Genomic DNA, 17,040 nt, shown 5'->3' on the forward strand with positions numbered 1-17,040 from the left:
GCCTCCAGTAACTGGAGCAACAACAAAAACACGAACAAAACAAACAAAAGCCGAGAGCCCTGAGCCGCTGCGTGCACACGCGCCGCCATCACGAGATTGATGTAGCAGCAGCCTCACCGTTGAATGCTAGCTTGCAGCATCCAACCTTCTTTATCCGGTGTTGTAAATGACTGTTCAGCAGTACTACTGTCATTATTCAACTCTGCTCCAGTACGTGTCCTCTTTGAGCCCTTTTGGAGCCAGGCTAACATTACAGCCGTGATCATTTTTCTTCCACCTTTCCTCTCTCATCCAAAGCACATCCACTTGAATATAAATACAGAAGCGAGTGAACAACAGGAAGTGTGGCGTGACGTCGTACAGCAAGCGTTGTGAGTTAAAACAACAGATTTCTTTTGAGGCGACTTTTAAATCAACAAATACAAGCTGTAAACTGTGTTGAGGTCAGAGGAGGGTATACAGACTGCTGAGGAAAGCCTAAAAGTCCCAGTATGCACTGCATGCTCTCCCGGTATGCTAAGGGATAACATTTAAAAGTACCAGTACTGTGTACCCCTGCATACCGGCCCATCTGACCACCAGTAAATCCATTTGACGTTAGCAACAAGGCTAATCAGATTCCCCAACCCACAGTCCAGCCCTGCTTAGCCCAGCAGTGCTCTGGATGTGAGAGTGAGTGAGTGTGTGTGTGTGTAACCTGTGGCTGTTGAGAAATAACGGAGCGGAGCGGCTGGTGGAGCGGGCGGCAGTTTAGTTTAACAGCATCTATATACAGAGATTTATATTTGTCTTGCTGTCGGGGCTAGACTCAAAAGACCTAGGGATAAAGCCCCGGAAAAATCGGCTGACGACGCCACTGGTCAGCTATTAGTTAACCATAGAAGTCTGAGTAAAACTGCAAATGGCTCTTTTAAATAAATAAATAAATAAATTGACTACTTACAAACGGAGACATCTCTCTCTTTCAACCTTAGTCATAATTTATTGATTGTTATTGTTTCTCCAAATGATTTCCCTCTGATGTTGTCAATGACACTTCTTGCAGCAGCAAGGGATGAAAATGTAACTTCGGCTCCAAATTGATCTATTACTAAAATGTTGGGCCAGTCAGAAAAAGAACTGGAGCGGAAACTTGTTGGAACAAACAAACTGGGTTCAGATCCCAGTGAAAATAAAAATGGAAGCTACGTTCATGAAGCCCAAAGAAAATATCCTGCTCAGGCAAGTGGCAGTTGTATGTATGTAGAGGAAACCACCATTGATGGCATAGTGCTGGGTGGTTTGGCTCTTTTCAGAGAGCCAGCTCTTTTGCCTCAGCTCCCAAGGAAGAGCCAGCTCTTTTGGCTCCCAAATGGCTCTTAATTTAGCATCTACTGTAGCCCAATAATTTGCCTTAATTTCTCAAAAATGAATGATTTGTGTTTTGAAAACCTGTTTGTGTTCAGCATGTTTACCCAAAGCCTTATATTTGCCTCCTTTTGTACATTTAATCTGATACAAAACCACCTACATTTGTAACTCTTCGAAACTCTTAGGCCCAATCCCATTTCACCCCTTACCCCTACCCCTTGCCCCTTGCCCTTTAAAAAGGAGCAAGAAGGGGTATGGCTGAAAAGTTAACCCCTACGGATTGGGACATCCCTTCAGCAATCACATACGTCATCAGTAGTCACTAAAGAACATTTTACACTGGAACTGGAAGCAATTTTAAATAAAACAAAAACAATAAATATATTAAAAAATATTAAACATGGGGCTCAAACATAGAAAACCAGCAAAACTGCCAACTGTATTTAAAAAAAACTAGGAAAACATATATTGTGCATTGTTGCTGTTTGTGAAGCTGAAATATCTCCCTCATCACTGCGTGTCAGTCTGATCTATGAGCAGTGAGTGAACCGCTGCTGCGACGCAACGCTGCGTCTTTTTGACATATACGCCGGGACACCGGCCCAAAAGTAATGCGGCCCACTGGGATCCTCTAGAACCTCTCCAGTAGCCGGCATTGCTCTTGATGTGTATTCCAGCGTGAGAAATCGGAAGTTTAGCGTGAGAGCGTAAGAAGCCACTCAAATGCATGAGTCTCACAGCCGATGCGTGACAGTAGCCCTGTAAACAAATGCAGCGTACCGGCTCACACAGGTTAGTGGTTCACCACGGTCTCGTGCTGCAACATGCTGCTGTCAAATATGACATGAGAGAGATCATTCCTCAAGAGCGTTCAGTCGAGATACTCCATAGTGAAACCTGTTCTCATACACAGTCTATGGTGAAATAAGATGTGGGGTGGACTAATAAAAACTATCGCGGCGGCAAACTTGTTGCGCTCATTTTTTCGTTACAATGCAATTAATTTACTTATTGCTTATCGACAGGCCTATGTGGGATACGAATTTTGCATGCAATTAAAATTAATTGTGTGTGCTGGTATACTCTCTTTTTCTCTGTGACTTTTTTTTTGTGCAAGTGTGTGTTGCCCTGCATCTGAAAGCGTGATGTGCGTAGAAGCACTTGCTTTCTCATATAGAACAGGAAATTTTTCATACCCCTCCGTTTAAAGTGGGCCTCTGAAAAATCTTCGTTTGAAGGGGTATATAGACCTACCCCTTACCCCTACCCCTCTGTCCTAAAAGAAATTGGGACACCCCTACCCCTACACGTGAACGCGCAAAACGGAGGGGTAGGGCCAAGGGGTTTAATGGGATTCAGCCTTATATCGCACAAATGAACAAAAACAGCAAACAAATCCTCAAAACAGAACGAGAACCAAACTCAAGAAAGCAGCATTAATGTCCTCAGTGCAGGAAAGATGCCTCATCTTGGATGGATCCGGTTTCCCCTCTCTGAGAGTAGGGTTTGATGACACTATGCACTCACTCAAGTAGTTTGCTCATGGCTGTCTGCTGTCTCACTAGGAAAACGGTGGAGAACCAGCGACCAGCGATCATAGTCTCCCTGCACCGCCTACTGGTAAACTTGTGTTACTGCATGTGTCTTAATGAATGACTGCCAGCTATAAATTAAGAATATTTCACAAGAAATATTTCACACAAAACTCAAATCATTCCCAAATAAATAAATAAAATTAACACTTCGTGGGCACACAATAGTCTGCATCACACACTCATTTAGGAGTTACAGCACAGTATTTTCATACGTACATCTTCAAATTATATAGTGATTGCACTTACTGGTGCATTAATTGTGAGAAAGGTGTGTTGTAATTACTGCTGTGACACTCATGCATACATTAAGTTTCCTTACACTGTGAGAGAACAGGCCAAGATCAAAAGCCAATTTGCAGCAATGCCTGGTTTCCCAAATGTAATCAGCACGATTGACTGCACTCACATTGCTATAAAAGCTCTGAGTGAGAAAGAATTTGTCTATGTGAACCGTAAACATGTACAGTACATTCAATCAATGTATAAGTTATTTGTGACTCAAACATGGTTCTTACAAATTCAGTGGCACAGTGGTCTGGATCAATACATGACTCATTCATCCTGACACACAGCAGTGTCAGTAATAGACAGCAGGCAGGCGTTTCATGTGATGGCTTGCTCCTTAGTAAGTAAATACACATTGTAACAATTAAAACCTAATTAATAATAATTCTTCTGTTATAATCTGCATCGGGGGGCAGACAGCTGTACCATCCCAAAAAGGTGTGCAGAATAATCATGGCATGTAGTGTCACGCACAACGTCACACTGAGGAATGCCATTCTTCTTCTACCTGGCCTCCAACCCCCTCACCATGAGGAATCTGACGCACAGTCCCCTCCCCAACATAAGAGTTTCAATGGGAACCAAGGCTGCGTGAAGGTGTCATGCAGTTATTTTAATGAGCTAAAGAATTCAGATAAAACACCACACATCACTTCAGATTTGTTGCAGTTCATCCCAGACTTCCTTCACAGCACTGATTGTGTCTCTTTGCGTTCGCAGGACGGCGTCCATCAGAACCTGACTACTTCGAGGTGCAACATGCACCCGGGGCACACTTGTGCTCGGGCAGGCCATCCCTGCAACCTTTCATTTATTTGTGATTCCACTACTTTGACCCCAAATAAAGTGTTTTTATGAGCCTCCACCTCACCAACAAGCACCTCAAACTATTTTTTCTTGTCTTGTCGGTTGTCACGATTAAGCTTAAAATGCAACAGATCAGCTGGTCTGTTTAAATACATAATGTATTCTGAATTAATCATTGAATGTGGGTGTGCAGGGGTCGGGATACAAGCCAATTTCCCTCATGCAAACATTCAAGAAGGGTATGATTTATAAAGAGGAAATTGCTTTCATTTGTGCGTACGTCAGGTTTTTATAAATCTGAATATATTTTGGGCTTTTGGACGCATGTACGCTTTTAGTAAGGAGCCTGTGCACAGGATGCTGTCCATATCCATATAATTTTATGTATGCCACTTAATTCAGGTGCTGAAGGCGCACAGATTGAAACGTAAGCAGTATGCGGACATTGGCGAAGTCATTCACTTCATCCAGAAGGAGCTGGAAGGACCCGGGAGACTCCATGGTTACAGGTGTATTCACAAAAAATTTCTGATGGATGGCATCAGGTTGAAAAATCCTCATATCTCTGGATCCACACTCATCCGCTCAGCGTCAAGCCCGGAGACTAAACAGAAGGCAGTATTATGCTCAGGGACCAAACTATATTTGGCATGTAGATTCATATGACAAATTAAAATCTACATAAACTGTTGCATTGATGGGTTTTCCCACAAAATAATTTGGTTAAAAGCTGCAAACACAAGCAGCGAGCCACGTGTTGTTGGAGGCTACTTCATTAATGCCAGTGAACAGGCTGGTGGATGTCCTCGGGTAGTCATGACAGATTTAGGTACAAAAATGTCATTATCATCCAAACCTTCCTCCACCACCATGATACCAACAACAGATATGGGAGTCAGAGTTTCATTGCTGCATCCATTACTTCAAACCAACACATCGAGAGCTGGTGGGGGATCCTTCACAAAGAAGGAATGGAGTTCTGGATACAGTTCTTCGGAGAGCTGAAAGATGAAGGCCTTTTATGGGTGAATTCCTGGACAAATGTCTGGTGCAACTCAGTGTTCAGAACATAATTCAGGTAACATTTTAGGAATCTTATGGCCTCTGGGTTTTTGAGTAATAAATAAATAAATATATAAAGTAAGTAAATTAGGTAAAGTAAATAAGTAAAAAAAAAAGTTCAGGTTTACAGAACTACTCCTGAAGTCGAGTGCATGTATATATATATATATATATATATATATATATATATATATATTCATGCACGGCAGCGAGGTCAAAAACAGGGTTACTAGCACAAACATCCCACTAGCACTGTATGCAGCTGATATAATCATTACCATCTCACATAGGAACACAAAGTTCTTATATCAACCATGAATAACAGTGAATAAGGTGGCTCTGTTTATACAGCTCAGCACAGAGCAAACAACGCTGCTGTCCATGGTGCTGAAATACACTGAACGAATCACCAGCGTTGGTGGTAAAAATTCCATGTAATAAATGAATAAACACACACACACACAACACTGACAAATTAATGCTTTTCTTTTAAATTAAGAAACATTTGGAACATCATGAATAAATAAATTTATTTTAACTTGAAAGTGAACTTTTTCATTTTTAGAATTCTGCCTTTGTGGCGTGTTTTCAGGGATTACAGCTGCTTTTCAGGAAAACTGAACTCCGCTTAGCTCCTCCGTAATTCGAACCATGAACTCAGACAATTATGTCCAAATAATCTACTTTAATTTGGTGTAACACTGCTGTACCACTTTAAAAATTAGAAAATAGAATATGTCTATGTTGCCAGTGACCTAAATAATCTACGTTTCTCTTTAAAAACATAAGATTTTAAAGACGTTAATGTGCAAAGACATAATAAATGTACAGATAAATTGTGCACTGTGGCTACTCCATGTCGCGTGATCCCTTGTCCTAAGGTGCACAGACAAACAGGGAGGGTTACTATGTTTATAGTTACTTTCTTTCTTTATCTTGTCAATAAAAGCAAACATTTTTCTTTCGCATGAGAAATGTTTTAACCTGGATTTAAAAGTGTCTATGTTACAGCCCAGGCCTGTCAGCTGGAGAGCATGTATGTAAATATGAATGTGCCAGTGCTTGCAGGTGATTGGCCGGGGATCCTTCAGCTTTGCTCCCTCCCTCCTTCATCAGGATTGGACAATGACGTTTCCGCTTCTTCGGCCAGGCAACCCGGAAGTCTGCTCAGCTATATAAGGCTGGGAATGCCTCCAGTCAGGACAGTTGTGTGTGAATACAGCACAGCTCTCCACTCGCTCTCTGTGTCCTGTGACTGCACTGTGTGTGTGTTTGATTACATTGTTACCCAGTGGGGGATTAGGTTTTAGTATTTGTATGACTGGACTGATTTGAGGACTTTAATTGTGAATTTGACTGCTTTATGCCTCTTGTAAGAAATCTCCTTTTGTTTTTGGTTTTGTGTTATTGGTTTTTCTTTTGTTGTTAAGCTGCCACTTTGGGCTTTACCTGTTTTCAGTTTAAGTTGGTTTTTGCTTTTTAGTTTAACGAGTTACACTTTTATGGTCGGCGTTATTGTGAAACGGATACTGTTGAGGTGCCTTTCTTTCCCTTTGGTGCCTTTAATACAGACACCCTACCTTGTTTTGTATATTTTATATTATTATTGTAAATAAATTAATTGTACTGTGAGTATCTGTCTCCGGCCTTGTTTTGCTACTACCCTTCTTGCCCCTAGGTCACCGAGGGGTTGTAACAGTCTACATAATCTCCACTTGTAGTTTATTTAATGAAACTGAAATTCATCCATGTCTGTTCTTTCCTCCATTTTCATCCTTTGACCTCTGTGATATGATCATGTCAAAGTCAGCCTTACATTTCCAACAAACATACCAGAAGCTGAAGTCAGGGAGGTTCTGCGTTCACTTGTCTTTAACTAAAGTGATTGAGAAATCTGTATTTACAAACTTTACTTTTGTCAAGATCTAAATCACTAAATTTATTGTAACATGTTAAAAAAAAACTGTCACCTTAAAATAATGTAGATTTATCTGCTTTATTTGATAATTGTTTAAGTTTATTTTGCTCAAATGAAAAGACTGTTGCATTCCTTCAATCAGTATATCCTTCAATCAGTATAATAGAACAGAATATTTTCTGATTGTGTTTATGGTCATTGTGAAAAGAAAGAATAAAAGAAAAAAAAAAACTTTAGGATTTACACCCCCTTTTCGGTGCCCCAGCTTCCTAATGTTCTTTGCACATTGTAATGTCCTGTGACCTGCTTTGACACGTTATTTTCCCTACTCTGGGATCAAAATATATATATTTTTGTTGTCTGATTTTGCAGCAGTCTCGTGAAACATTTCGTGATGTTTAATGCCTCTGAGCTATAATCATTTAGGTATGCCAGTGTGACAGAGGCACAGATACGTACAAGATAAGATCAAACCTGGAGACTTCTTACAGACTCTATCCCCAGCTTTCATGGGGGGGGGGGGTACTTAGCTTCTGTCGGCTGGGTGAAAACATTAGCAGTGAAATTAATATACAGCCCCATATATATATATATATATATATATATATATATATATATATATATATATATACACCAAAATAGCTTGGGACTCCAGAGCCAAAAACAGCTCCCAAGTTTTTTGTCACCTCTCTTTAAGTATGATTAAATGTCTTTGTTAAACCAACAATCTGTGGAATGACACACATTCTACTTTACTTAACTTTACTAATGCTGTTGTAGAAGAAATTACCAAGAGTCTGGGATGAGTAAAAGTATATAAGGTTTATTACAGGAGAAGTATAAAATACAGATAATACTTACAAGTTCTTGCTGACCCCAGAAGCCGACAAGAGGACTCTGCTTTGCTACATTTTAGGAATCAGTTTTATTCAACCTGATCCAAGCTGAAGGCCAATCTCTAAACCAGTGATCTTCACTATTTTTTTCACAAGAGCCGCATTGGCAGAGCAAAGTCAAGAGGAGAGCCCCTTTTTCATCATCCCACAAAAAGAAGAAACAACACAACCAATACACTTTCAAGTAAGACCATATTTACCTTAATACTGGGATGAACGGAAGCTGGAATGCATGTCCTTGACTTTCTTCATGTTGTATTTGTAGTTTGTTGTTGCAATCACAGTAAGGCATTCAAGATTAGGCCTGTCACGATAACAAATTTAGCTGTACGATAAATTTTCTCAGAAATTATCGCGATAAACGATAATATTGCGCAGAGCGCTAATGTGTCATTTTGAGACCATTCTCAACTAATATAGTGACATATGCCGTAATAATGCAAGTACACATTTTCAAAGGTCAATAAACTAAATAAATAAAAGCGCCTTTTTCACATACGCCGGGACACCGGCCCAAAAGTTATGCGGCCCACTGGGAATCCTCCCAAACCTCTCGATTAGCCGGCATTGCTCTTAATGTGTATTTTGTCATATACGGTAGTATATAGGCTGATTCTATTTGCGTAATGTGCCTGCGGATTACAGGGGTTATTACGGTAGACCAGGAAGTGGGGGCTTTGTACTGACGTCGTAAGCTAGAATGTGTGTGTTCTGCTTACATGTGGGAAGCAGCGAAACAATAAAAGAGGAGATGCTTGCATCTATTATTTACATATTTCAGCATGAGAATCGGAGGTTTAGCGCGAGAGCGTGAGAAGCCACTTAAATACGCAAGTCTCACGGCCATTGCGTGTTGGCAGCCGTGCAAAACAAATGCGGCTTACCGGCTCGTGCTGCAACATGCTGCAGTCAAGTGTGACACTAGAGAGATCACTCCGCAAGAAACCAGAGCGTTTAGTCGAAATACTTCATAGTGAAACCTATTGTCATACACAGTCTATGGTAAAGGGGGGACGAAAAAAAATTATCGCGGCCGGCAAACTTATCGTGCTCTTATTTTCTTATCGGTCAATTAATTGACTTATTGCTTATCGCGACAGGCCTATTCAAGATGAGCATGGGTCAGCCGGTTTCTGTTTCCTCTTGATAGTGTTCATGGTTGAAAATGTTGCCTCACAGGTGTATGTGCTCATAAAGAAAGACATCACTTTCTGTACAAGTGGTTTTAGAGTGGGAAAGTCTGCTTCAGAAATCAAACTCCAGAAGTGGCCAACACCTGCTCTGAGCTCAACTTGGAGAATGTCAATTGTTTGCATCTCAATTATTTCACTGCAGAGCTGCATGATGGTTGGAGTAAGAGTGGAGATATCCACATGGAAGGGGTTTTCAATAAAATTGAAAATCTCCTTGTTTACTCACATCACTGAATCTGGATTCAAACTCAGCCTTCAGCTCCTCCAAAACTTCAACAAAACCTGTGTAGCTGAAGTGCTGCTGCAGAGATGGGTCACTAGTGGTTGTTGCTCTGAGTTTTGGGAAGTGGATGAGTTCTCTGTCAGGTATCCACAGAGCAGTTATTTTGTTTTGGGATGCTCTGATTACCTTCACCGTGTCACTGGGAAGCTTGTCTCTCCCTTGGAGCTGCAAGTTGAGAGTGTTCAGGTGACATGTGATGTCTGTAAGGAGGGCCAGCTGCACGATCCAATCTGGGTCTTTCAACTCTGGCTGGTGTTTCCCCTTGCTGTCCAAGAAAGTGCAAATTTCAGGAAGGAGGCTTAGAAATCGCTCCAGCACCTTTCCACAGGACAACCATCTTACTTCACTGTGCATCACTAAATCTCTGTACTCTGTGTCATAGTCTTCAATTAACTGCCTGAACTGTCTGTGGTTTAGTGCTCTTGATACAATATAATTGACAACATGCACAACCTTTTGCATCACATTTTGAAATTCCTTGTTTCTAAGCTTTGATACCAATGACTCTTGATGGATGATGCAGTGGAAATTGGTAAAATTGGGTATATCATCTCTTTTATTCATGAGGCCAACAAGACCCTTTTCTTTTCCTCGCATGCTTGGGGCACCATCAGTACACACACTTGAAAGTTTGGACCAGCTGATGGCTTTTTCCTCAAAAAATACCAAAAATGCATTCAGAATATCCTCTCCTCTTGTTTGGCCAAAAAGTGGTAGTAGGCACAACATTTCCTCTCGAAAAGAGATTTCTTTTGGGAATCCACTGCTATGCTGAAACATAGATCAGCCAACAGTTGGTCACGTATGTCTTTTCCAATGTCTTCCACCCGTCTCATTATTGTTAAATGTCATGGTTCGTCTGATAAGGATCGGACTTCCCAGCTTCCCTGAATGCACCCTCTTTCCCCACACTGATTGTTGATGCGCTTCACCTGTACAGCGCTCTTTAAATACCTGCCTGTGACAGCTTCTCTCCGCCAGATCGTCTTGGTTCTTCCCTGCACGTATCCAGCCTTTAATTCTGTCTGCCTGCCGTTTGACCTTGTTGTTCTGGACCTGGATTTTCGTCTCTGCCTGCCCCCTGTCTGGTAACGCTGATTTGTTTGTTGTTGGATTCTTGGATTACTGACCTCAGGACCGTATACTGGATTTGGGTTCTGGATCACGGACTTATCTTCTCTGCCTCGACGGAGATTTTCAGAAGCCCCCGCTTCTGTCATTTGGATTCCCTGACCCCGCCAAGTTATTCCCTCACTAACCTGTTCTCTACTCAGCAGTTATCAACCCACCCCAGCGGACTCCTTGCTGAATCTTCCGGTCCTGCTTTTCCCGTTCTCCCCGACCACCCAACTACACCTGGTACGTGGAGTAATATTATCCCACATCATTGCCACTGACTTTCTGCCTACTTACACCTGTTCTCATACCCCACAGAAGAGCTGACCGTGCGAGACCGTATTGAACACAATTGCACATTCTTATTGTTCAATAAACCACTTTTTACCCAATCTCTGGAGCTCTGATACTTTCAGTCCTATCTCTGGGTCCGTGACAGTTAAATCAGACAACTGTAATTCTTTTATTTGTTTAAGAATCGTGTCCTTGTTGTCAACGTCTGCAAACAATATCTCTGCTGACGCCAAAAAGCAATCTTGTACTATTTCAGCGTCTGAGAATGTTTTTTTTTTTTTTTGCCCGTGCTAAAATCCATGTAATCTCAAAAGTTACCTCTGTCAAACATTCAGCAGATGAAGTTGTCCTGTGGATAAGATTTTGCTGTTAACCTTGCAGCACGTAGCTTACAGCAGTCAAGTGCACCGCTGTTATAAACAATGACATTAGCGTGCTGCGTTGCCAGATTTGACAGTTACCCCCTTTTGGAAACATTAGTTGTGGCTGGAGGAAGAATATAATGACTGTTTGTAGTCTAATATTCTGTCTCTAATATTGTATATTTATGTGGCACATTTAAAGAAAATGTACTGACTGTGTTATGCCTTTTATAAGCTACCATTCGAGCCACCAATCAAAGCATGACGAGCCGCATGTGGCTCCTGAGCCGCGCAATGAGTATGACTGCTCTAAACTGATAAAAGGAGAGACTGTGAGGCGCCGCTCTCTTATTGTCTCGCCCAAACAGGCTGCTATTTTCTAAACAACTGTTCATATCTAGCAGCTGCCCATCAGTCTCAACCTTTCCCCATATCACGAGTCTGGAAGAAAAGTGGTCAGCCTGACCTCACACAAGAACACAGCAGGAGAATAATAACTTCAATGTTCTATATAAGGAAATTACACATTATGAAATGTAATTGAGGGTAATAAATGAATAAATGTATCGTATGAATAAAAGAATGATTACACTTGTGATTGTTATATGAGTAAATATGATCAATTGCCATATGCATTAAAATTACTTCCACAATGCACCAGAGCAGCTTATGTAAATTAATTTGATAACTAATGTATTTTAGTGTCAATTACACAGCACCTCTGTAGGCACTGGAAAGAGTAAAGAATATGAAAGTGATGAAGAAGTCAACGTATGATTTTTGTCAGCCATGTAAACCTTTGAGAGCCCCTACAAAGACCAAGCATCACCCCCAGCCTACAGCTGTCACTCAAGACAGACCTGCAGGGTTCCTAAAAAGTCTGTTTAAATAGAAAATAAATATGTTGAGTTCTTGCATTTCCATGTAATATATATGTACAAGGTTGTGTATCACTCTTGTGACTTTGTGTAAGTCAAAATATACTTGTTTAATAAATCTGTGCTCTTCTGGGCAAAAGAAGTTGATGTTTAAAATATGCACATTTCACTGTATTTTGTGAATCAGACAAACCCACCTACAGTGCTTCATAAAATGCCTCATTACCCAAGCCTACTAACCTCTATAAACCTGTCATACCCCACATTATATTCATGTAACTATTGTTACATTCATCCATTTAATTTCAGACTGATTGTCATTCATCTTACAATATACATGTCACACTGTACAGCCCTGTCACATGAATAAAAATGTGTACACAAGTTACTTTTTGAGGACATTGTAATAGTGTTGTTGTCTTCATTATGGACACAAGGCTAACTGTATTACAAAGCTTAGATTAGCTGCTGATACCTGCAAGTGTGTTATTGTGATAGAGTAGGACACTCTGAAGTGGATGTGTATGTTGCTGGGTTGGTAATTCCCTTTCGACAGAGCTCCGGTCAGAGAGAAGGGCACAGAGAAGACAGCTCCTTCAACTTCTTTATTGTAGTTGGGTAACAGGATGTCTGTGTTTATTTGTGGGTGGATGAGTGCAGTAAACATGTGTGTTAGGCGTGTGTGTGTGTGTGGCCTGTGAAAGAAACAAAGTATAAATAATATTAATGTTGCTATACAATTGTACAAACTTGCATAGCAAATAATAAATACTATACATATTCTGACTGGTAATATTGTAACTTAGCCCCAATATCTCAGCTGAACCATGAATTAACCATAATCCAGTCAAAGGATCAATAACACAAGTTGGCGGGGTTAGACTAATTTAGCGGTTTCTGGCTCCATCTAGTGGGTGCAGCCCGCAATTGCACTGCAGGCTCTCAACACGTGGAGGACGCATGAACCGCGGCAGCAAATTACACTACATTGCTTCGTAGGGAATGGATTGCATACAATGCGGCTAGGCACACAAACCAAATACTCGCTGATACAATGCTTACACACATTCTGGACAATATTAGCATAATAATATGTGTTAAACCTTACTTCTTATTCATGTACGCACGCGGCGGGTGACCGTGTTGTAGCTTGCGGTGTCAGTCTCAGTAAGGATACACACCGGAAAAGGAAGTAACGCCAGTAACATGCAAGCTTCACAATAAAATAGCTAGAAACATAATAGACTTTCCGACAGTTATATACCTGACTTGCTTCCAATACAGGATTCCATATGAACCCCGAATGATATGTGAACTTATGTTTAGATGATATAAACACAGAGAAACTAATGACGTCTTTACTTCCTGAGTTGGAAGCTATATTATATGGAGATACGTGGACTCTTCACTTTTTAATGTTGCAGTGGCCCCTGAAAGATGGTTACAACAAGCATGATATCACAGTCAAAATTTATTTAATCCATACAAGTAGCAATGGCATAAGCAAATAACAACATTCTGTTTTCTAATTTTTTCAAAAGCTAATCTTGGTAGACTCTAAAAATGACCTTCAGCTCCTCATCTGACAGCTTTCACTCCACTTCTCCAACGGTGCCTTTGACAACATCAGATGTTAACTTTAATAGCATAAGCCACCACCTCCACATATCGCTATGCAAAGAAATGCAACATATTTTATGAGCAACTGGCCCCCTGGAGTGCTGAAATGATGCCTGGAGTAAACACTTTCATGTGCTGAGGTCTGAAAAGAAGAATGAAGCAAAGTGTGAGCACCTTGACAGAAAGTGTTGCTACTAGACTTGTTGATAAAGTTGCTGATATTGTTATAGGAGACATGCAGGTTGCAGTAAATTATTTCTTTGTGTATGTTGTAAATTCTTAAATTGTTGGTGACATTATATAAAAATGGTATGACTTCTTAAATTCAATTTCTGTTTTGAAATGGCAAACCTAAGCAAACCTATAAGAACCTCACGTTATATTTAAAGCAAACTGAGTTAGAATGTACTGTATGTTGTTAAATAAGTGATGTAAAACACTCGTAATGCATCTCACCCTTTTCTGCAGTTAAGATGATGTAAAGTAAAAGTAAAAGTATTGTTAACATCTCAATTTTGAGAATTAATATTGGCAATAAATAGAAAATCTGCACAGTAAGAAATCTGGAAAATCAACTTACCTAAACTATAAAGCTCAGCGGGAAAGTTTAAAGCTACATTTTTTATTAATATGGTAAGAATATGCTGCAGAGTGAGCGCAGTATCTGATGAGTCAACTTATCGGAGTTTTATAGAACTTTGTTATAATTTTATACAGGTTTGAGTTTGTGATTCTGTGTTATTATACACAGTGTGTGTATAGTCTGTGTGTGTGTGTGTGTTCTTTTTTTATATATCACCTACTTCTGCTTACTGCACCTGTACTGTTGCAACAAAGCAATTTCCTCACTGAGGGACTAATTTTTTTTCTTGATGTAACTCCTGAATAAATCATCTCATCAGCTGCAGGAGCTGATTTTCCTGTAAATAATGAGATTATTAGTTAGTTTGTTTAGTTAGTTTGCAAGTAACATCCTAATTTTACACTAATTTCTCTGGTAAAATCTTAAATGCATGTTGAAAACAGAAGAGAAAACAAGTTCTACATTATAAAAATGAGTTGGATGTTGCAGTGATTGTTCAGTAATATGAATATCTGTCTTGGACAAAGGCTGAACAACAGGTACAGGTTACAACAGGTGCAGCAGCAGGTGGGCGGAGACTTTACTTGCTTTTGTTTTTCCTGTGCACCTGTGCATACAGCATACTGACATCTAAAACAAAAGCCACATGTCACATTTAAGTTTTTAACTCATCATATAATCTCATCGAGGGTGTTCTTCACACACAATAAAACCTGATTAAACTTGACTAGTTGAACCTTTTTAAATGGTAATGCTTCAGTCTGAGTTTTAAAATAAACATATGGCATCTAAACCATTTACACTGAGATCATCTGAAGTACAACAAAACTAAAAATGTCTGATCTTTGGTGAGAAGAGTTAAACTGCAGGAAAAAGAAAACAAAGCAACATTCTGAACACGTGAAACTTCACATGTTGAACTTAATTAGAACAAATGATGAAAAAGTCAGAGGTGGGAGTGTGATATGTGTCATGTGACTGTCATAGAACAAATACAGTAAAATAATTCATTATTAGAAATAATTCAATTCAATTCAAATTAAATTCAAATCCTTTATTGTCCCCAGAGGGAAATTGATTTTGCAGCCAGGACACACACACACACACACACACACACACACACACACACACACACACACACACAGGACAGACATCACATCAAACATCAAAAAACAAAATCAGAACCAATGGCATATGTCAACAAAGAGATTCACACACGTCAAAACAATGAATGAGCTTAAAATAAGTTAAATACAATCACAGCTAAAAACAAATAGAAGAACTCTGCCACTTTAGGCCATTACTGTTAAGTAGATGAACAGCAGGAGGGACAAACGACACTTTAGGTCTCTTTGTCCTCCCAAAAGAGGCCCGGAGGTAATAAAATAAACTCATTCTGGAGAGGGTGGTTCGGGCAGTTTAATATAGAACGAGCTTTCCTCACCATGTTTTTGTTAAAAATGGCCAAAAGGCCCTCCTGCTGGGATCCAGAAACTTTGCCAGCAGCTTTCACTAAACGACCCAAACGGCTTTTATTTGCCAAACTAAGGCTCCCGAACCAAGCAATGATAGAAAAAGATAAAACCCATTCAATTACACTTTTATAAAAAAGAGACAACATTTTAGTGCAAATATTAAAAGACCTCATCTTTCTTATAAAGAATAACCTCTTATAAAACATTTTTGAGGTGATGTCAATGTGAGACTCAAAACATAATTTATTGTCAAGAACCCAAATATTTATAACTGTCTACCTCCTCGATGACAGCTGCTTTAATAAAAGTAGACGGGGGGTTTGACGGAGACTTTCTAAAATCAGTAACCATATCTTTGGTTTTGGACACATTTATATGGAGGAAGGAGTTTTCACACCAGCTCACAAAATCATCCACAACCTGCCCGTGTGCTGTCTCACCACCATCAAGAAGGCTAACGACGGCGTGTCCTCAGCTAATTTTACAATATAATTTTAGAATATAATAAATAAAATAAAGTTATTACAGCTGCAACACTTTAAAATCCTCAGTGATCTGAACTCATCATGTATCTTAATCTTTTAAATAAAAGAACAAATTATTCATTTTTGGTTTTTATTATTATATTTTGCAAATACGAAACACAACAACACACACGTAAAAAGTTCATAAAAACAATTTTGCATTTTTCTGCTAAACAAAGTTTGAAGTTATCATAAAAATTAATCATAAAAAAATATATTAAAACATTTAAACTCCATCCAGGTTTAAAAAAATGTATGGAATCATATAATTTCATATAATTTCTCAAAAAATATATTTTAAAAACTTAAAGCTACAATGCAGATATAACAAAGTATATTTTACTTTTATCTTTTGCTCCATTTACACATTAAAATGTAACTAAGTGCCTAAATGATAAACAATGAGCAGCTTGAGCTTTGAGCTTAAATAAAGAGGATAAATAAAATGTTGCATCATAAAAACAGAAGCTACTGAACATGTCTGATATTTGGATAACAGAGTTACAAACAGCAGTTTCATACAATGATTCTCTTTGCTGCTTCGCTTCTCTTCACAGACTAAGAACCACAAAAGAAGAACAAATGAGGTTATCTAAGACGTCTGCATGTTACTGAGTTTTCTTCAGTCTTGTGTTTTCCTGAATAAAGCAGCACAGCATGCAGCCTACATGGCAGCATTGTTATCCAGAGCTGCTCCTAATCCGACCTCAGAATAAACTGCTGCATCACCTGCTGCAGGACTCCACTTTCCTGTGAACGGAGATTATCTGAGTCACATTTTTGCCTGTAAAATCATCTT

General features: G+C 39.5%; 1 protein-coding gene across 1 annotated transcript in view; it reads right to left on the minus strand.

Moving 5' to 3' along the window:
- Positions 1-16,512: 16,512 nt before the first annotated feature.
- The window catches only part of LOC121639283 (Fc receptor-like protein 5), a 51,911-nt gene continuing 51,383 nt past the window's right edge, over positions 16,513-17,040 (minus strand). Inside the window, exon 16 of the mRNA XM_041984443.1 lies at positions 16,513-16,991. Coding sequence (XP_041840377.1) covers positions 16,906-16,991 — 86 coding nt within the window. The 3' untranslated portion in view covers positions 16,513-16,905. The remainder of the gene's footprint in view (positions 16,992-17,040) is intronic.

Source organism: Melanotaenia boesemani, chromosome 5, assembly GCF_017639745.1.
Source record: "Melanotaenia boesemani isolate fMelBoe1 chromosome 5, fMelBoe1.pri, whole genome shotgun sequence".
Taxonomy (NCBI): Eukaryota; Metazoa; Chordata; class Actinopteri; order Atheriniformes; family Melanotaeniidae; genus Melanotaenia; species Melanotaenia boesemani.